Source organism: Loa loa (assembly GCF_000183805.2).
Source record: "Loa loa unplaced genomic scaffold supercont3.8, whole genome shotgun sequence".
Classification (NCBI taxonomy): Eukaryota; Metazoa; Nematoda; class Chromadorea; order Rhabditida; family Onchocercidae; genus Loa; species Loa loa.
In genome coordinates, this window is record NW_018108188.1 from 618447 (window position 1) to 639405 (window position 20959).

Here is a 20959-nt window from a genome sequence, read left to right on the forward strand (position 1 = left end):
TTTTACGAAGTTTCGATCAAGAAAGGATTCGAAAAATTTTCTGGGAAAAATTCCAAGATTTTGTGGTTCATTTCTTTGCATGATGTTTCTTAAATTAATCTTTGTTGTGCAGATTTCTGTATTTATAAATCTCTAGAAAATATTTGAAACATTAGTACGCCTCTTCTATGATTTTAATTTATCTTGTTCCCCTCGCCTATTTCGTGATATTTTATTTTTCTTCATATATGTAATTGTAGATGTTTTGGCATATGTGCTTGAAAAATAATTTAGCTGAACAGTTCCTTTTTTAAACACATAAGTTGATAAACAAAATTTTAAACGCATAAGTATGGAAATCTGATAAAACAAAAAGGTGAGAAGAAATAGGGGGGGGGGGGAAATTGTGTTAGAGATTCTAGATTCCTCCAAAAGAAGGAAGGGATTATTTGAGGCAGGTGATACTTCGGAATAAATTTAGATGTTCGATAGCAATTGAGAAAAAGATGCGACACTTGAAGTTGTACGTCTACTTTGTTAGAACTTTTCCGAAATGCCCCTCTTGGTTCGTACAGAAAGTCCCACTTTAAATCCACTCTCAATTTCACATTCCATTGTTCATGGACGCTAGAAGTAAGATTCATTATGGTAAGTTTCTTGCTTTTTTTCCATTGAATTTTGTGGTAATTTCAAGTTATTTAGAATAAATCCCTTGAAAAATAAAAAATTTTTCAGAAAAAGTAGAAGAGGTTTGTGGCACCTCTTCCTCGTATTCTGAATTTTCAATGATCCGGTGGTGGGGTACAGGATTTCTAGTCTCTCTATCACAATTAGCAAATAAATCAGTCATTTCGGGGATTTCGTTGTCGCTCATACTGAAGTCTTAAACCTGTCTACTGGATTTATGGGTTTATCATCGCGAATCTTGATTCTTTCATACAGTTTATCTGAAACGGAATTGGTAATTTCTCTGTTCATTTATTCTGTTGTTCGCATCCCAACTCATCTAACTACCTAGTAGAATTGATTAGGATGTACTATCCGGGAATAACTTGCTTTTTGCGTTCGTGCTACTGACCTCATTATAGGTAGAATTCGTAAACCTAGGCTTCCACTATCAGTTATTAGCAGTAACATCATTTCGTAACAAATAGCAAGGAGCTTTCGAAGAGTAAATTGTAAAAGTTAATTGCAAATCAGAAGAAGATAAATTGAATTGTCTTCTCCGGATAACCATTTTATGTAAATAGTTAGACCGGCAATTTGTTGAGACAATTTCTGCTCTCTAACTGATATTATGTCAACGATTATATCGGAAGTGACCAGTTATTTTCAAGGAATTTTTTCGTATCCAGTCAGATTCATCAAAATAGCCCATAAAGATCAGAAAATGAAGTGATTAGTACTTGATAGAACTTTGCGATTAGTATTTGATAGAACTTTGCACTATCAGCTACATCAACAGATTTCCTTTTTGATTTTCTTTTTAAAACTTTGTTGGGAATAATAATGACTGTTTGATATTATGCTTTCCCTGAAATATGATCAGATTGCCGCAGATGGTACAACATCACAAGAGAAAGATGATTTGAATAAGGAGCGGGAAAGTTTGTCATTTTTATTCCTTTTGTTCAATAAGATATTGCATATCCGTTAATTACTTCTGATAATGTACCAGAATCTCCGTTAGTTTTTTAAATCGTTCGCCTTTCACCATTCAAAATTCAACTGTGAATCCGTTAAAGCGAAAGTTCCATACGGCCACTTGTTATGAAACAATGTATCTTTTGCAAAACGCATTCACTTACTCATTTTCAAGATTTCCAAGACATCAGAGTCAATCATTGGCTTGCGTAAATAAAGTAAGACAAAACATCCGACATGAGAAAGATCGATCATCTTTGCTTGCAATTCTTTTTTTAAAACTTTCTCCTCTATAAAGATACGCAATAAATGTCATCAATGAATGATGAGTAATTGGTGGCAAATGAATTCGGGTGAAGGAGTGATTGTTGAGCTGTTAAATGTGAATTTTATCATTTGCTTCACAAAAAGTAAAAGAGAGGAATTATAAGTTTGCATTCTAAATCATTTTCAGGCACTTTTAACCATCCCTTAACAACAAGTTTGAACATATTGCCATATATTTGAATTATCATGGGAAAATTTTTTTGAATTTATCATTCGCATATATGTATTTGAATAAAATCAAAAATTCTAAACATTTTCATACGAAATGTATAAAATTAAGCTATGCAAATTTAACAATTATAATTATTTGCTTATAAAATAAGTATACATAGTACCAGCAAATCAGTGTTTAATTTAACCATTTAACGAGGGGTATTTGGATAAGTTGTATAACCTGAGACAGAAACCGTTCTTCCGAAGTGAAAAACTAGGAAAAAGGTTTTGTAAAATCCGTGGACGAGAGAAGACAGTGTTGGTAACCTTCCATTCGCTTGAGCATTTAATTCACCTAAATTCCGGAAGATACCCTTAATTACAGGACACATCGAGGAAAAACAAACTATTCAACATGGGAGCAGCTGTAATACTATTTCTGCTCATTTTAATTGGCCTCGGTGTTGCTTACCATTTGGGAGTTCTGGAACCTTATATTAAGGAAGCGCAGGCACGAATGAAGCAAGGTGGTGGTGGCCAATAAAGGTTGGATATTTAACCGATTTGCTATTCGTTTTTGAATAAATTTTTTTTCTTGAAAATTCAGCAATTTTGAAGGCTCAAAACATACATATGTCAAATCAGAGATCCAAGGAGCAAACAACTTAATATCTTGTTGTCTCGAGAAGCTTGAATACTGATTGATCTATGTGATACATTCATTACTTAATTCATTATTTCTTATGATTCTCTTGTAATCAACTTTCATCAATTGGCTTATCGCAGTACTGATCACTGTCAATATTATCAACAAAAATGTTTTGAAATCAAATATTGATAATGGATTTTTGAATCAGTCCCGTATCAATAATACAATAAATTGTCATTAAGCTGAATGGGAAATGATAAAAGAATTATTCCTATATTATTATTGCGATTTTTCTTTACGTCCTAGTTGATTTTTATTTTACTATTTCAGCGAAAGATTTTCGTGGCATAGCTCGCTTGCTATTTGGTACTTCAAACTTCCTTTGGTAATAATGGTGATTTTAGGATAGGAGGAATTTTGATATTTTTTAATTGTACAAATAAAGCCAAGTGACAGCAAACGCTTTGAAGTGGATAATATCGCATTACCTTCGTTTCTGGAATGTTTTATGTTAAAGGTGCCAATATTGACACGTGAACTTTAGTTACTTTCAGCTACTAAATGAGACATATCTGCTTCCTGTTTTCTAAAGATATCAGCCACTCTCTTGATATTTTCTTCATAATTCCCTTTGCTTCATTAAAAATGTCTAACCATCATTTGAAACTGTAGAATATATGCGTGATACCTTGTTCGATATACTAATTTATGAAGGCAAAAGAAGTGAATAACTAACGAAAAGTCTCAGCTCTTCCAAGAGATGCCCTATGTTGCGGTTCTTTTCATCACAGAAACTCTGATGGAATAGTGACAACAGCTAAGCAATGCAATAATATGATTTGAAACTTAAATTTATATTTTCAAGAGAAACTCCATCATTAAAAATATCGACATTAAGTTAAACGATTTGCTAAGCGGTATAAGGAAAAACGTCCTTGTGATAAAAGTAGATATTTCGTCTCGAAAGTTTATTTGTTGAATAGGTATTAATCTTAAAAACGGACTTAAACTGATTTTACTCATCAACGTACAGTTTTTTCATACATTAATGATACTTAGATTGAAAGACGAAACTAAAAAAATCTGCCTAATAGACTTATCATATACTTAATTTGAAGATCAATGCACAAATACTACTTCGCAGGACATATATAAATGTGGAACCATTTACGAGTTCAAAGACTTCACAAAATTCATATTCTTTTCAACAGATCTTTTTTTAAAAAAAATCCACCGTATATAGTTTAGTAGATCTTGCAGTCGTTTTTTTATTCAGCCATTCTTATATATTTTTAATACTGCAAGTTTACAATTCAATATTTCCGACGTGACTCATCAATATCTTGGCTTTTTTTGTGTTAATTGAATTATGCTGAACTGCCATATGGATCCATAATGCAGAAAAAAGCTGCGATATAACGTAGCAAAGGTTTTTCAAGAAATACTCTAATAAGACTGAGATCAATTTTATGAACACCATCAGTATTGTTAATTAGCTTTCAAAAGCGGCTGATGAAAACTACTAGAGTACGAAAATCTAATTTTATAATGAAGAAAGTTCTAGTGCAGTTCTGAACAAGAAGTACCTTTTTTTTCTATAATAAAAATAAAAGCAAGCTTATATAAGTCCAATCAATCGACTATAAAGCATGAAGAAATGAAAGCATAAGAACATTATAAACATCTCTGCATACGAATCAAACTCTTTATATCAAAAATCATGCAATCCTTCGATATATCCAATTATGTATAAGCATATAACCAAACTAATTTCACAATTTCAATGAACCTGAGATTCTCGCCAAGAATTAATCTCATAGGTTCCCTAGGAATGCCCATCGCTGGCCGAAAGAGGTATCGAACAATTCATGTCAATTCATGTCATTCGAACAATTCGAATTCAATTCACGAACAATTCATGTCAACAATTCAAAAATCTATATTTAAGGAATGAAGTCGACAAGATTTCATGTCAATCTTTGGAAGAAACAACAGTTAGTGGTGTATAAAGGTATTCTGCAAGTGCATGAAGTTTTGCCCGAAGCAGGCCAAGTGACACTTCACTGCTTGCTTTTATTGCTAGAAGCATATTGGCTATACGTGTAACAGCAATCACCCCATTTTCGCATTCCACCAGCATCTCCGTTAAGTTTTCTCGTACTCCTGGAAAATAGTTCGACATTAGGTAATGTATACTGCAAAATGCATTAGCTTTTGATTATGCAATTTGTCTGATCCCAAGGTATCCCACTACTTCCCGAACATCACTTATTTGCGACAGAAGAAGATTTAAGGAAGACCTATCGAATAACAAGAGTGAAAAATACGAAATAAAACCCAAAGATTCATTCGTAAAATTGAATCGCATAATATAAGTATAATGGAAGGAAGCGATTTTATCATTATAAACAGAAGGGTTACTATGAAAGTATTAATTTGTTTATTCGTCTCAGTTTGATCATTTATGGCAGAAATTTTTAGTAGTAAACTGCAGTTATTAGACAAAAAAAAAGAAAACGTTTTACCCTGTCTCTCGAAAGTTTCCCAAATATTAGAAATCAGAGCAGCAGATACGGTTGCATTTGCATCATTTCCCCCAACACTGTCATAACCACTGTAGGCTAGCAGTAAACCTGGAACAAACTACATGAAATCAATCTAAATATCAAAAAAAAAACACTTGCATTTAACTGGCTGTTCAAAAACTATTAGCAAACACTTGGTGCGTCGATAGTCTCAGATGATGTAATCAGAAGGATGGAATTCATTCCAGCCTATACTTTTGGCCAGCAGAAATAACCAGTTTAACCTTCGACGACAAGATAAATAATCATAAAGACATTCACACTGTGAAAATAATCCTGGCAAATTCATCAACCTGAACTACATAGTCCCATTTGTCTACCTTATAACTTCGTTCTCATTTTCATAACGTTCTTTCGTCGTTACTTTTTCACTTCAATTTTGCGTTGCTAAAGCAGAAGAAAGTACTTTTCAGTTGTACTATTTAGAAAGAAAAGTGCAAGTGAATAACCTTCACGATTCAATAGGAGAGCACCACTCTTCGTATTTGGCGTATTGACTTGTCCAAGTACTTCAGTTAATGCTTTCGGTTTCAACATTACTTCGATTCAAATCTGGTCATAAATTCCAGCTGCATTAAATACGAGCATAGATATACGTCAGAAACCTTACCTGCATTTCATACCTACCCACACCCCATCTTTCCTTTTATATGGTCATTCGAAAAAAAGTTGGAACTATATTCAAGTGAGATTAGAAAACCCAACGCAGTCTACTTCGTAATGCTAGTAACGGTTGCGCGTTACGACTTTAAAGGCTCTGGGCAGTCACACACACACGCACATACACACACACATACGCACACACGCACACACACACATATAAACACACGCATGCACACACACACATATACATACACATACATACATACACACACAAAATTTCTACAGGTGTACCATTTTCTCTGTCTCCTACTTTATTTCAAATACAAGGAAAATAACATAAAGCCAACCGCGAACGAATTGTTTAATAAGCAGCCAAAACATATATGATATTTTACATTTTATATAAACGAATACAATATACAATAACTGAAAATTGAAGAGAAATAAAATGAAAATAAATTCTCAAGAAAAATACAGAAAAGTACCACATCTAATCACAATATCATTAAACCTCCTCGATAAAAATGATAACTGCCTCACCTAAAATTCTACATTTTACAAGTTGATGATGTGAAACATAAAGTAGCTCATACGAATATGAAAATTGATGATATATAACGTGACTATAATCATCACCGACAATCATGAAGAATAATGAAGAAGTTATGTGAAGGTTTCAATTACTATAGTAATCAGTAGAACTATGAAAACATCGGAAATAAAAACCTTCCATGAATAAGAAACTGACTGCAAAAGTTGATGACAATGGAGATCACAAAGTTGAACCAATCAATTCAAACATTTCACTTCACTGATTTAATTAACTGCAATTTCAATCAGTCCATCGATGTGCGCAACTTGGATTCATGCAAACATAATACAATCTCATTTCTTCCTAAAACAGAGCTTTTCGGTTTCTACTTGAAACAACTTCTACTTGAAATGTTGTGTACAAATGCATTTTAAAGGTTAAATGTATACAAGTGTATTTCATTCAAATGTGTAAGAAATGTCATTAAATGAGTACAAATGTATTTTAATGTGAAAAAAAAAGTTAACGAAAGCATACTTCGGCTCTCCTAGATTGGGCTTGAAAAAACACAGCTTCTCGTCCCTGACACATTGGACAGGGATGATCCTCCGTTTTTGGCAGTGTCGGGTCATGTACAACATCAGCCACAATTTGAGTTAATTCACTAAAAACAATTAAAAATGAAAGCATTAATAGTGGACTGGAAGACTGATTAGTCTGAAAGTGTAGATAACAAGTGAAAGGTGAGGCAAGTGAAGAACTGCCTCACCTTTCATTCAAATTTGAAACTAAAAGCTAACCTTCCCAAAGAGTAAAATACAGTATTTATTCAGAGCAAAACTTACTCCACTTCATGCATCAATTTGTTGACATAAATACATGGATTTTCAGAAAGCTGTTTGTGATCACAGTTCCGACATGCATATAGTAATTGCCTATTTTCTTTGTCTTCTTTCGGATATAACATATTATTGCTGAAATAATTCTCAGCTACTGCGAAATATCATTAAATATCATAGATATTATTTCTTCGGACGACCACCTGGGAATTCAAAATGAACTTATCAAAGACCGGCTTGAGCAACCCCAATCACACATCACTTCCAATTGAAAGGAAGAACTTACCATTCCGGACAAAATTTTATACCCACAAATCCAGGCTCCGCGGTCATTCTTCAAATTTATAGTATTTGCGATATTCCTCGTCAGGATTTATACTTCAGTAATCTTTTTTCCTTCGAATCTCCACTCCTTCAGTGGTTTGTCTTAAACCCTTGCTGCAATGTAATCACTGTAGCTCCAATGCGTTTGCTTCAATGTCACTAGCTCCAATTGCTACAATCAAGCGCACCAAGTCTAATTTGGCCCAAGCATGTAACACTCGAGGACTGTTTCTCCTTCATATCTGATATCTCTGCAGCCCTCGAGGACGATACCACTTACTAATCCTTCAAATGAAATTAGGAAGTTAACGTAAAACCTTACAAGTCTAGCTTACATCCAACATTCACCCCTTTGCTTCAGATTCCAAGCATTTCACTTCGATAAATATCCGGAATATTCCAATAAAAACAAAATTAACAGTGGGAAGAAAATACTGACTTTACTACTAACTTCACTTTAACTTATGGCATTAATAACACTATAAATCATAATGACTGGACAGGAATGATTTTAAGTGATGATAAGTTTTCATCAACAAATAAAAGATCTACTAGTAGCATGCCGATGACAATACCAAGTACCTGTTACGGTTTCCTCATAAGCTAAACACATCACACTTGCACTTTGCAGCGAAGCACGGCATACGTCAGTGTGGATCTGATATATACTACAACGCATTTTGCGGAAGATGATAAAATAAAGGAAATCAATATAGGCATGACACTACATAAATAAGCTACATAAACTGCATGATAACTACCAGTTAGAATGTTTAGACAATGGAAAATAATAACGAACTATCACAGGAATCATTTTGAACATGTACCCACGAAGCAAACGGGAAACATCCTTCTGCTTATTGTACAGATTGAGTGTTATAATACTTTCAGTCAAAGAATTTTCTATTCGGATTTTCACCAAACAAAACTACACGAAGTTGAGGTATAATCTGCAATTTTTTTCTCGTCATCGACATATACGCAAAATTATACACAAAACTATGGCTACATCTCAGAAATTCAAACCACATGATTTGAATATATACAATCATCCAACTTAGTAAACTAATCTGAGTTTAGTATAACCGCAGAAAAAAAAGAAAAGGACTAGCAAAGAGCGATAAAAATAATCCTTCTCCGAAGATTTAGTTTCTATTAACTTCAAGTACTTAAGTGTCGGCAAGTACATTTTATAATGAAAGATGAGCTCCCCCAACTACAATTTTGCGGACAGCTCGTGATCTAATCCTAGTAAGTATCACGCTGCAAGTATGTGTGCTACCATAAACCATATAAATATATCGTTAAAATGTCAGTACTCCTCTGAAAGATGAAATTGAATCTATTCTTTTCTTGAGGAAACATGATTTACCTGGGCAGCAATCAATTCTAGACGAGATTCCAGCGTCGATGAAACCTTTATCTTACCGTTTTTTGCTGAAAGTTCTACTCCACCAGCACTTTCATCAGGTAAATATTCGGTCGTGTCAATTCTCACCTAAAAAGAACATGCAGTACCTCTAACAAACCAAAACAGACTGAAGCATAAACCACTGTGCTCTTTAAAATCTTGTTAACTTAAAACATATTAAAACACAACGCACAACACGAAGGGTGTATTTCACAGTATAAAAAAAGAAAAGGGAAGGATTTTTCTGCTTGATGACTGGTCGAGAGAACCACAATTCTCGATCAATCAACAAACAAAAGGATTTAAACCTTTGTACGTTCACCCCACTGTTGCTCAAGTTCGTCGAGACATTCCGGTAGGAGTTTTTGCACCGATAATTCATCTTTCTTGCGACAACGCAGTGTAACTTCTGTTTCCAGTAACTGGAATAATGCCTGCAAGAGTTAGATTAGGATACTATTTAGATGATTTACAACAATAATTCTAAATCATTACCACTGCATTTATGCCTGAGTAAAGGGCAGTACCTGCAAGATTAAGCCTTTCAAGATTGATGGATATTTGGCGGAATCTCCAGAAATTCGGCTCAAATTCAACCTCGCTTCTTCTAGAACCTTGTTCAGATGATCTTCGCGTGCCTGTAAATGAAAGTATTAAATGCAGTAGTAATATCTTCAGCGTAAACAACAGCCGTTTTCCGTCTACGCCGTTGTACATTCAAAATGAAGTTACATAAATTAATTAATATCTCTCGAGATTACCTCGCCAATTATTTCTCGGAATACTTAGACAGCTAGCCAAAAAATGTTGAGCATTCTTACTTTCAGACATTTTAAGCGTCCCTGATTGATCATGTTCGAATTCTGAATTTTTCTTTGCAATTCCACCTGTTTTTCTTTCTTGTCGTAGTATTCCAAAATTTTGGTTCGCTGCTGCTGGACAAGGCGGCCCTGGAAACTATCTTGTGTAAAAGGATAATTTTTAACCAAACTTCTCTAAATAGTCGCTTTATGATCAAGAGCTATTTATATAGTGATGACTACTGCTATCTCAAGCGCAGGCAAATATATATATCTTACAAAAGAAATTTCGCGATCGCAACAATTAAATCACTCTGTTTATTCTGCCGTAACAACGCACTATCTATAATTTGGGTAGCTAAGCCGAGGAAACAAGAACTTGGAACTCCCTAGTATATATTCTTAGTTTCGCACTTCGGGACGATGATATCACATTTCTCACCTTTTCAATATTGAATTCCTCCTCCGCTTTTGCATCAACTTCTTCGGCTTTTTCAATCGCTTCTTGCTCAATGAAGGCAATCATATGCCGCAACTGTTTTTGCACATCGTTATCTGATAGTCCCATTTTATTTCGTCAAGAAGTACTGGATTTATGATCAAAATTTTTAATCACAAAGTAGATAAAGTTTCACGTAATCTACAAGCAATAATAAATGTCGTTAAAACCAAAGACTAGACAATCTTTCACGCATTTATAACGCGATGCACGAGTAAGTTTGAAACCAGAATCTAGGAAGATTGCATTTAACCAAATAATTTACAAATATGAAAGCATTGTACAGTTAGCCAAATGTACGACAAGCAACACAGTAACTAAATATATGTAGTCCTGCAATATGGATAGTTAGAGGAAGTAAGACAAGAGTAACGCGCATAAGATTAATGTATACTTGATGGAAGAAAGGCATCAATCCACAGAGATGTAAGTCCGTCCAGCACCACATATTATACCACACAACGTGGTGCAATAGACATCACCACCCCGCACCAAGCATCTAGAACAAGAAGCTAAAGATCACAAATCGCTTACCATACATGGTCGCAGCCCATATCGCTGCGCTCTATGCAACAATTTACAATCCATTCGGTGTAAAACTCATCTTCTACAAAAAAACGAAGCATCTTTGAATTTTATTAGTAAATTTGTCTGCATTCGAATGTTATAACCGAATACTAAAATTGTGTTTAGGAAATCTGGTCGTTCCTGTTGGAGACGGTTAAAAAATGTAAACATAATGGGGCAAGAGATATTCTGTTGATATCGGTTAAACAGCCAAAATTAGGAATATCGAATGTGGGCTTCATTAGTTTTCTGTTCAATTAATTACTTCTATTCTCTTCAGACAGGCTGAATATCTATAGCATGATTCCGTGCAAGAGAGATGAAGCACACCTTCCTCTCATATATTCGTTATTTTGCAATTTTCTTGTTAACAATGATGTGAAATAATATTGTTTGTTGCATGGATATATTCTGTGTGAATAAATGGCGCATTTTGCTGAGAAAAAAAAAGTATCTTTGAACTCCCTTGGTGATCTTGACAATTTTTAATCATTTCAGCTTTTGTGCATCTTTTGTGCATTACGCACCACCGTAGTTTGATGATATGGAAGAACCAAAGTATTGATTCTGTTAATCATTTCCGATGTTGGGATTCTTCTCTCATATGAGGGAATACTCTGATATAACTGTGTCATTTTTTACTTCTCATTTCCAGGAGAGTCTTACTTTAGCGCAACTGTTAAAGCATTTTCTTGAAGCAACGGAATCCACCTAGTCTCGATGAGTCAAGGAAGAATCAACGAATAGAAATAATTGATTACTCTTTGCCTGAATTTATATTAGCACATCAATCCACAAATAATGTTACCATAATCGCCTTATAATCGTCTTTTACAATTAATCGATTAATGAAACATTGATAATTGCGAGAGCATGATTAGTCAATGGAATACTGTGCAACAACTAAATGTTGATGATTACTTTATTTAGAAAAGACTATCTCTTGCTTCTAAGTAAATCTCATTTTGGAGGTACACTGTTACTAATAGTGACTGTCAGATAATGTATGTGTTTAGCTTAATCAACGATAAATAACTATCTGTCCTAATATTCCTAAAATGTTCACTTATCCTCTACTGGATCGATTTAAATATTCATCGAATAAAATGGGCAGTTTATTCTTCTCAATCACAACAACAAATACAATATCAAGCGGAACTGTTTCACAAAACTTATTCAAAGTCATCCCCACGGCTTTAGACTGATCTTTTGATTTCCATTACTGAAAAAAAAAAATGATACGAATATTATAAACAAGTTCAAATAAGTTCAAAGTGCAAAAACAAACGAAAACGTACTGGACTCCGTTTGGACAAACTAGCTTTGTATACGGCCCATAACAAATATGTGCGTATTGCGGACAATGACAGTGATGGTGCGGATGCCATGGACATGACAGAAGCTTCCAGCAAATGAAAAGGTTTTGAGGAGTTTGAATTCCATGACTGACCGTCGATGTTGATCGTCCACTTAATGAGTAAGAAGTTGGAGCTGGAGAAACAGTTGCCAGCATTGAAACTGCTGGTTCAAGAGAAGCAGTAGATGTGGAAGTTGTTAAGGGGGAAGAAGCTGTTGGCGTGGAAGTTACAAGAGTTGGAGAAGCTGTTGGCGTGGAAGTTACAAGAGTGAGAGAAGCTGTTGGCGTAGAAGTTACTAGAGTGGAAGAAATTGTTAACGGGGAAGTCGTTTCTGAAAACCGAATCACTGCTCTACGAAATATTTTGATAAGTTATCAGAAATTTATATATATCCTAACAAGTTATCTTAATACTAATCATATAATTCATTACCACTCTAATGGTATATCCTGACAAATGGTAAGAAAGTTGGCCTTATCATGGTATATTCAAATTAAACTTACCTTCTTGGCCCAGTACAACTATTGGCGAAATTTTAACTAGGATTGCAAAAAATAGTCGGAGGTGCATGCTGCCAAGATTTCGTAAATTATTTCTCTATCGAGTGTCTATTTTGAGTATTTATATCAAATTGCTGTTTATATTATTGAAAAGCATTATATTTTGATAAACCTATTGATCCGTTTAATTCAGTTGTTGTCTCAGAAATTGGTTACTTATCGAAATACATTTATCAATTTGCAAAAATTATTCTTGTTTTGTAATTGTTGAGGATAGTTTCGGATCTAATTTTAATCTCTAACCTTGTTTAGCATTTTAATCTGTGATATTCTCCAAGTAAACAAAACAATTGAGCATGAACAACGCATTTCCAATAATAGCTGCTAATTTTGGTATGCTCACTGTCTGTGAAATAATCTGTTCGAAGGCTGAAATAAATGATAAATATTTACATTATATATAATATACAATAAATTTTAATATGTGAACTTTTTGCACTGATTGCAAGAACAGTTCCCATTTTCTGATATTGTTTATTGTTCGCAAAAATTCTATGTCTGATTTTTTTTCTTTTTTTTTTGAAAAGGAGAGAGGGTGGGGGGGATTTTATAGTAACTAATTAAAGTTTTATTTATCTTATTCTTCAGGATTTATTCATCAACCGTAACTCAATTTCCATTCATTTCCCTGTGAAATTAACATATTTGAATTATTGTGAACTGAAAATAAGAGAAAATCTATTAGAGCCAACACTGCATCACTATATCAGACTATAATTGATATGATTTAAGAATATTGGATGCAGTAAGAAGAGAAATGATCATCACATAGCGACGATCGGTAATTTTGAAGCTAAAATATAACCTATCGACAAATTGTGCGAAACGTGACAACATTGGTATTGATGTAAATATCTTTCAAAAGGTCTCAATTGTCATTTTTCCAAACAGTTTTATAATTGTTAATTTTGATTGGCATGAAGAAAAGCTATTATATCCAATTTTTTGCCTCTACAAAATTCTGTTAACGGTGGTTCTTTACTGACGCGAAAAAGCGCTTTTCTTGGAAATATTTGAAATATTTTATGAAAAGTAAGACTTTTTCGACAAAAAGAGGCTAATTGCACATTCGGTAAGTAGTCAAACCTTCAATAAATGATGCCGCTACTCATTAATTTTCTAAAAGTCTACAAACAGTTCTCAAATTATCTTCACCGGTTTTTTCACACCTTCATGCAAAGACCCTAAGTTTATTAAAATGAAAAAGGTAATCAGATGTAAAACAATAGATTCATTAAATAAAATGACAATGGGTTGGATAAACGAAATCAACATCCTGAAAAATAGAAATTGAGAACCACTTGCTAACCTTTAGCACTTTCGAAGTATATATAGATAAAACTGACAATTAAAGGAAGCGAGAAGAAAAGCGACAAGATGGACATGCCCAATCAGACGAAAAACCGAACGAAATTATACAACCGAAAAATCAGTTGATCAAAACTTGTGTTTAATTAATATCTAATAATCAAAAAAAATTAACCATTAATTAGCAGCTGCTTAGATAACTGTATTTAATACCAAAGAGCGTGCCGAAATGCCTTAAGAGCATATGATTATGAGTCATGTTATTTGGGAAAAAGAGATATCAGCATGCAATACTGTTTTATTGTGTGATAAGACTTTCAAGAAGATCGTATTATGTGGAATTTTGAAGCATCCTACTGGTAATTACTAGTAAGAGCGAATCCCTCACAATCCAATTATTAATTTGATGAATTTCAAATTCAAAGGTTATGATGAAATTTTTTTTGGAAATGTGATGCTAACATTAACATGTAATCTGTCTGTTTTAAAGTATTGAAGTCAAATTACAACAGAAATTTAATTAAGTTACCCTTAAAAATATTACCAAAAATTGCGAGGTATCTACGACGTATGCTAATCCTTGTGATCAGTAGTACTATGTAAAAATTTTTAATTTCAGCCTTCGAACAGATTATTTCACAGACAGTGAGCATACCAAAATTAGCAGCTATTATTGGAAATGCGTTGTTCATGCTCAATTGTTTTGTTTACTTGGAGAATATCACAGATTAAAATGCTAAACAAGGTTAGAGATTAAAATTAGATTCGAAACTATCCTCAACAATTACAAAACAAGAATAATTTTTGCAAATTGATAAATGTAGTATTACGACAAGTGACCAATTTCTGAGACAACAACTGAATTAAACAGATCAATAGGTTTATCAAAATATAACGCTTTTCAATAATATAAACAGCAATTTGATGTTAATATAATGATGTTAATAGAAATACAAAAATTATAATATTAACATTCGCCATTAACGACTAGAATTTTCTAAAAATATAACTTCAGTTCTAATACAATCAGTAATTCTCCTTTCTTAAGTTTCTAATTACTGTCCAACGATCATTTCTTAAAAACCTTTTTCTTCGCAAACTTTCGTCAAGTACTGCTTACAACTCATCAAGCAGATATCTTTTAAGAATTATTTATATTACTCAAAAATGGGAGGAAATAACAGTTCGAAGTGTTTGATATTTTCTTTATTTTGCATTATAAATATTTTTTTCCTCAAATAATCAATTTTTAACAAAAATCATTTTCTATCGCAGACTTTTTTCTTGAAATACCGCTACTCAAAGGATTTGATTTTAGAAACGATTGATCATGTATGTACAAGCAAATTGATTTGAAAATCATCCCAATCTGTCGTAATTTGGTTTGAAATCATCGAATTCTGTGTGGAATCGTCATATCATGTATTTTTAGTGTTAATTCAAAGGTACCGAAAATATCGAACTATTCCCCAAAAAGACATCGGGCAAAGAGAATTGTGCACTTTTATGGGAAAAATGAATAAATCCTAAACTGTTTATGAATGTTTTAAGGCTGTTAAATGCAAACTCTTCATGTTAATTTAACCAAATCTGGACAGATTAATTAAACCAAACATTAAAATAACTGAAATTACAAGCCATTTACCACTTAATATAAAAAGTTTCTGAAAGTGACACAATAGTTCCAAGCATCTGACAAACTTATTAATATCAAAAATGCTAGAACTACGTAGTCGTTAAACCACTGTGGTCAAATTACACGCTAAACAAGGCCAAGCATCCAATTTGCAGTAAAAAGAGCGAAACGAGTTGCTTGCTCGTTATTGTAATTCTTTTGGCTATGGAAACAGAAGAAATTTTAACTACTATAAGCCCATTTAAAGAGCAATCTGTTGTCAACAACAACAATATACATAAGAACATTTGTACTGATTGAAATAGTCCCCCTTTTTTTTTTTTTCGTAAAAACATTCCCTTTCATTTATCCATGGCTATCCAGATAGAATCTGCTTAGTTAATTAGACAAAAGCAAGCATTCATTGCCAATAGATAGAGACTAATAAACAAGAAAAGCCTGTATGAATGAAAAGTCTGAGTAAATGAAAGGGCTGAATAAATGAGGATGGCTAAGATACGTTCAATCATTGAAAAGGATTTTTATTAACATATGATTATGTTCCCAGCATGTTTGATCTTTGAGTTTTCTTTTAGAACTGATATCATATCGATGCAAAAAATTTCCATTTATTTAAAAACTTCTTTCCATGTTTCTTCGAAGAGATTCTGCGAAAGTTGTAAATGAACATAAGGATGGTCAAGAAAACGTGATGATCCTGAAGGAAAATTTAATTTTTGCAATGGTCATCATCGGGAACAATCTGTTAGCTGAATAGGTTTACGACGGGAAACTGAAAGTTGAAACTTTTCTTGCCTTTGTAAATTTTGTGGAAAATACCATTTTAGACATTACCGCTCTCTCTATTTTCTTTATTTCCAGTAATCCAGAATTCTAATCCGATAACATCGCCATTTTCCGGATTACACACGCAAAGTATATTGCAGTTGCATTTATACTACGTCAACATACCCGATGAGACAAAATCGCTGAAACATTTGTTATACCTTAGATGATATTAAAATTTACTTTTTCGGAAATCTATTCGAATAGAATTCTGTAATTAATTTCAGAGCTATTCGTTTCGATATTCCGTATTGCGTTGTGATTCTTATCATGATATCCTTATCGTCTCTTTCTCCTACTCTGCGTCATTTCGACTATCATGATCCTTTGAAGATATCCGTTGGTTAAAGTTTTGCGAAAAATGATTGTTTTAATATGTTAGGCATTTCCCGCAATCAAGTCAGAACCATTTCTCATCTTTGTTTGTTAAATTATTTGTTAAATAATAATCTTCAAAAATTTTAATACCTCCAAATTTTTACGCTCATGAAAATGGTCCATGCTGTCTCCCTTCCTTCGAACATTTACAGTAATTTCATAACCGTGAATTTATATGCCATCTACTGGATAGCTGAACCATTAAAATTTTATTGCAAACCATTTAAATTCACTTAATCCTTGTCTACCATTACAAATATAATTAAATTACAACAAATTTTTAGCCGAAATGTTGTGAAGCGTGAAATCCATATTTTGACAAAAAGCTTCGATAGTTACATGGATGGATGTGAGACGTTTCGCTAAATCTTTTGGAAAACAGTAATTACACTTATAAATCACTGGCGAGGGAGAAAAGGCTGAATGATGGTCGATTAGGAAGCGTCATAGGAATTTTCCTGGGAAATACCGATATTGTACCTTCATTTTTTGTTTTCAATCGGCTTCTTCAAAGAGATTTTTATTAGAAGGAACAACACTTTAAGATAATTCTGAGAAATTTAGAAGGCGAAAATTCGGCCACTGTTGTTTATCGGTTTTAAGTAAGACCAACCTAAGTGTTTGAATGATCTCAACTCATTTCTGGTAATGTTCTCTTCGCAGACAGTAATAACAACTAATTAGATTCTAATTGATATAATAAATTTTGCCAACTAAAACGGCTTAGAAAATCTGACAATTGTCTTTTTTTCTGAACGAATACAAAATATAGCTATACATTTCATACTCATTCCTATAGTAAAATAAATTTTTCATTGCAGACTTTTCATTTTGCATTTTGTGATCGAAACAAAAGCAACAGAAGGATCAACGCCTTCCGAATACATCATCCGTTAGCAACGATGAAGCAACATTTTGACCACCATTAATCTAAATAGAGCCGACAAAAGCTTTGACACCTGTGATTGCGGCTCACGTCAATTATGTATGAAAAATCTGCCATATGTTGCAATGATTAAACATCAGACGACTATGTTCAAAATGATACATTTGTTTGCAAAAAAAGAAAACACTGCTTTTTTCACTAAAATCTACTAACTGTCAATGTGTTCACAAAAAAGAAATACGGAAAAAAATGAAAAACAAAGAATAACAGGTACTATAGAAATGTGTATGTTTTAAAAAACTAAAAATACAGTTAGAAACAAAGAATAAAAGTAATAAAAATATCGAAATATTACAGAAAAAAAGGGGAAGAGGGAAGTGATAGCAAGAAATACAATGATAAAGTAACAGAAAATTTGAACATATATTTGTATGTGTGACAATTAACAATAAAGTACATTATAGAGGATACTGCACAGTATAGAAACCAAAATTTCCTACTACTTTATTCGCTGTGTAAGATACGTTACAGTATCTTATGCATCATACCGCATCTTATGCAACGTTTGCTACTGCACAGTATCCTACTGTACACAAATACACACACAGACACAGACACACACACACACACATTTCCATAAATACATAAATACACATGGACACTCATACTTATCTCCAAAAAGTTAATGAAATTTACGGAAAACATAATATACAGGATAATCATACGCACTGAGGAAGTTGAAACTAAAATATCTGTTTGAATCCAACATTGAATTCAAATTTGATTCTACAATAAAATGGTTTAAAAGTATTTTTTTCGTGTAACGAAGATCATCATTTCAATTATGCCCGAAAATTAAGCAAAAGAAACGCGGGATATTCCACATTCAAAATGTTTCGCTAGTAATTAATGACTAAATTTCTATGCTCAATTTAATTATGAAGTTTTGATTCTATTAAACAAAAATCAACCAACCACTCGTTACAGGATAAGGATAACATTACAACGAATGAAAACAATAACAGATGAGTGTTTCTAGTAAATGTAAAATCAGAAATTCTAGATCCGAAAGGAAGCTTCATTTACGATAGCTCCCTGAATAGACTTTTTAAATGATTTTTTTTTCCTTTTAAAACATACAAAAAGGGGAAGAATGGAGAAAGTATGTTATTTTTTTCCGAAATGAATATATAGTTTCGTAGAATGAGGTAGTAGAGACAGTAGCAGCATTAGTGAAAGTAGTTAGGAGTAGTAGCTGTTGTAATAGCTGTGGAAAATAGTAGCAGAAGGAAATTTAAGACCAGAAGAGACCCTTCAAAAATTTTACAGGCAATCATGAAATCATCCATACCCACCGTATATTGTCAAAAACACTATGCTTAAATATAACTTTTTTTACTTGAATTTCAATTGTATATTTATATATATAACTGAAGAAGAAAATTTCAGTTATATATTTATATATATAATTGAAAAAAAAAATTTCAATTATATATTTATATATATAATTGAAAAAAAATTTCAATTATATATTTATATATATAATTGAAAGTAGAGTAGATCCCTGCAACAATGATTAGAACAAAAGTAAACTGTAATATTAAGTGTATCGTTGGAATAGTGAAATAATGAATGATAAAAAAAAAAAACTGTAGAAAAACTCGGCAATTTTTCCAAGCTTTATCGGAAATGATCCGACTTACTGATTGAAAAGAAAGGTAGTGAATGTAAAATTCTTGTAAGCAATGCTAGTAATATATCAATTTCGTTCAAAAAATAAAAAGTAAAAAATAAATCATAGCTACATTTAGTTAACTCTTTTCCGCCAATACGATTTGACGATATACCCAATCTACATTAAATTTCAAATGTATCAAAATTTACAAAATGCATTTTGAAGCAAGAAACACATCTCGAGGTGGTAATCAGAGTAGCGGTTAATGGTATTTATGATTTATTAGAAAAATTCCTGGGAAGAATTCTGTAGTATCAGCAAACTCGGTTTACAGAATTCTCATGGACAGTTTTTTTGAGTGATAATTGAAATAAATCGTTACATTTCTGATTATTATTTCATTAAATAACTGGAAAGACATGATTTTTGTGAATTTTTTTAAACCAATTCCTTAAAAAACAAATCACAAAATCTCATCTTAAAATAAGGATTTTGTCAATTAATCGTGATAAAAAGTCAAAAACTGTTCGAATTTAAATGTTTTCGCTCAGTCAATACCACTGCAACGATGTCATAATTTCTGTTTTCATCGTTAATATAAGCTGACCTAAAGATTCCGGACAGCAAGAGTAGTAGATGAAGCAATTTTAATAGCACATTTAACTTGGCTTTAACAGGTTTCACTTGTCTGACAGTGACAACATTGCTAAGTGCTCCAACCGTCACTAGGAAGGACAAATTTAGCCACAAAATGCTGAAATGCAAAATGAAGCACATCAACTAAAATTTTCTCCACGGCACCTCAAATGTCATTTCTTCCATTAACGATATGAATTATACTAATAGCTTGTAGCAGTAGCATGTTTATTCAATAATGAATGGTGAATTTCTTTCTTCTAATTCTCGAAATCTAGAAAATGTTAAAAAATTGACCTGGCACTTCAAATACTGCTTTAGATTTGGGTATGAATGGATGTAAGGGAATGTCTGTTTGCACCAAAATTTAAAAAACCCATAACTGATGTAAACAAAACTTTTCGAAAATTAGGGAATTTTCTCTTTGCTTCTATTTTGATTTATGAATTCCCATTTCTTTCAAATAAATATATAAATAAAACTTATAGAAAGACATGCGGAGTCTGTTTGGACGCAAATTTGGTTCAGTAAAGAGGAAGAGAGAAGTACAGTATGTGAAGGCATTTTCATGTGGTCAGCAAACTTCAATATATTAGAGCGGTGAAATTAGTGAAATCTAACTGAATTTAAATAAACATGTGATTGGAGAAATGAAGTAAAGGAAGCGAATGTGCACAACAATAAATGGCATAGACATATTCTCAGTGGTAGGAAAGGTGGAAGTACGAAGCATTAATGAAAAGTAGTGATAGCAGTAGTGAATGTATATCATCAAACTACAGAAC

The 20959-nt window shown here is 32.8% G+C and overlaps 5 protein-coding genes across 5 annotated transcripts; 1 reads left to right on the forward strand and 4 right to left on the reverse strand.

Annotated features, from left to right (window-relative positions):
- Nucleotides 1-4578: 4578 nt before the first annotated feature.
- LOAG_00777 (roadblock/LC7 domain-containing protein) lies at nt 4579-5891 on the reverse strand. Its single transcript, XM_003136317.2, has 3 exons — nt 5787-5891; nt 5278-5385; nt 4579-4915 (listed from the first exon to the last, which is right to left on the reverse strand). Exons 1-3 carry the CDS (start codon nt 5872-5874, stop codon nt 4725-4727), a joined length of 387 nt encoding a protein of 128 aa, XP_003136365.1. The 5' UTR covers nt 5875-5891; the 3' UTR covers nt 4579-4724.
- Nucleotides 5892-5942: 51 nt separating this feature from the next.
- LOAG_00778 (hypothetical protein) lies at nt 5943-6364 on the forward strand (the record flags this gene model as incomplete). Its single annotated transcript, XM_003136318.1, has 1 exon — nt 5943-6364. A coding segment is annotated over one exon (385 nt), but the record flags the coding sequence as incomplete, so codon positions are not given.
- A 42-nt stretch (nt 6365-6406) lies between these two features.
- LOAG_16581 (DNA-directed RNA polymerase II subunit RPB9) lies at nt 6407-8240 on the reverse strand. The gene is made up of 5 exons (XM_020449234.1): nt 8218-8240; nt 7598-7920; nt 7318-7446; nt 7010-7136; nt 6407-6835 (listed from the first exon to the last, which is right to left on the reverse strand). The coding sequence occupies exons 2-5, from the start codon at nt 7642-7644 to the stop codon at nt 6773-6775; spliced, it is 366 nt and encodes a 121-aa protein (XP_020307303.1). The 5' UTR covers nt 7645-7920; nt 8218-8240; the 3' UTR covers nt 6407-6772.
- On the reverse strand, nt 8070-10492 carry LOAG_16582 (ATP synthase subunit). The gene is made up of 6 exons (XM_003136320.2): nt 10289-10492; nt 9868-9996; nt 9574-9684; nt 9355-9480; nt 9008-9133; nt 8070-8585 (listed from the first exon to the last, which is right to left on the reverse strand). Exons 1-6 carry the CDS (start codon nt 10412-10414, stop codon nt 8523-8525), a joined length of 681 nt encoding a protein of 226 aa, XP_003136368.1. The 5' UTR covers nt 10415-10492; the 3' UTR covers nt 8070-8522.
- A 1602-nt stretch (nt 10493-12094) lies between these two features.
- LOAG_00781 (hypothetical protein) lies at nt 12095-12840 on the reverse strand (the record flags this gene model as incomplete). The annotated part of the gene is made up of 3 exons (XM_003136321.1): nt 12095-12134; nt 12211-12601; nt 12774-12840. 3 exons carry the CDS (start codon nt 12838-12840, stop codon nt 12095-12097), a joined length of 498 nt encoding a protein of 165 aa, XP_003136369.1.
- Nucleotides 12841-20959: the final 8119 nt, after the last annotated feature.

Excerpts from the sequence above, each read along its gene's own strand:
- LOAG_00777 (XM_003136317.2), bottom strand. The coding sequence starts at position 5,874 with ATGTTGAAACCGAAAGCATTAACTGAAGTACTTGGACAAGTCAATACG. Across the intron at positions 5,386-5,786 it reads TCTCCTATTGAATCGTGAAG|GTTTACTGCTAGCCTACAGT; the intron begins GTTATTCACTTG and ends AGTTTGTTCCAG. Across the intron at positions 4,916-5,277 it reads GGAAACTTTCGAGAGACAGG|GAGTACGAGAAAACTTAACG; the intron begins GTAAAACGTTTT and ends ACTATTTTCCAG.
- LOAG_16581 (XM_020449234.1), bottom strand. The coding sequence starts at position 7,644 with ATGACCGCGGAGCCTGGATTTGTGGGTATAAAATTTTGTCCGGAATG. Across the intron at positions 7,137-7,317 it reads AAATTGATGCATGAAGTGGA|TGAATTAACTCAAATTGTGG; the intron begins GTAAGTTTTGCT and ends AATTGTTTTTAG. Across the intron at positions 6,836-7,009 it reads CCCAATCTAGGAGAGCCGAA|GAAGAAATGAGATTGTATTA; the intron begins GTATGCTTTCGT and ends GCTCTGTTTTAG.
- LOAG_16582 (XM_003136320.2), bottom strand. The coding sequence starts at position 10,414 with ATGGGACTATCAGATAACGATGTGCAAAAACAGTTGCGGCATATGATT. Across the intron at positions 9,997-10,288 it reads AGGAATTCAATATTGAAAAG|GGCCGCCTTGTCCAGCAGCA; the intron begins GTGAGAAATGTG and ends GATAGTTTCCAG. Across the intron at positions 9,481-9,573 it reads TGAAAGGCTTAATCTTGCAG|GCATTATTCCAGTTACTGGA; the intron begins GTACTGCCCTTT and ends TAACTCTTGCAG.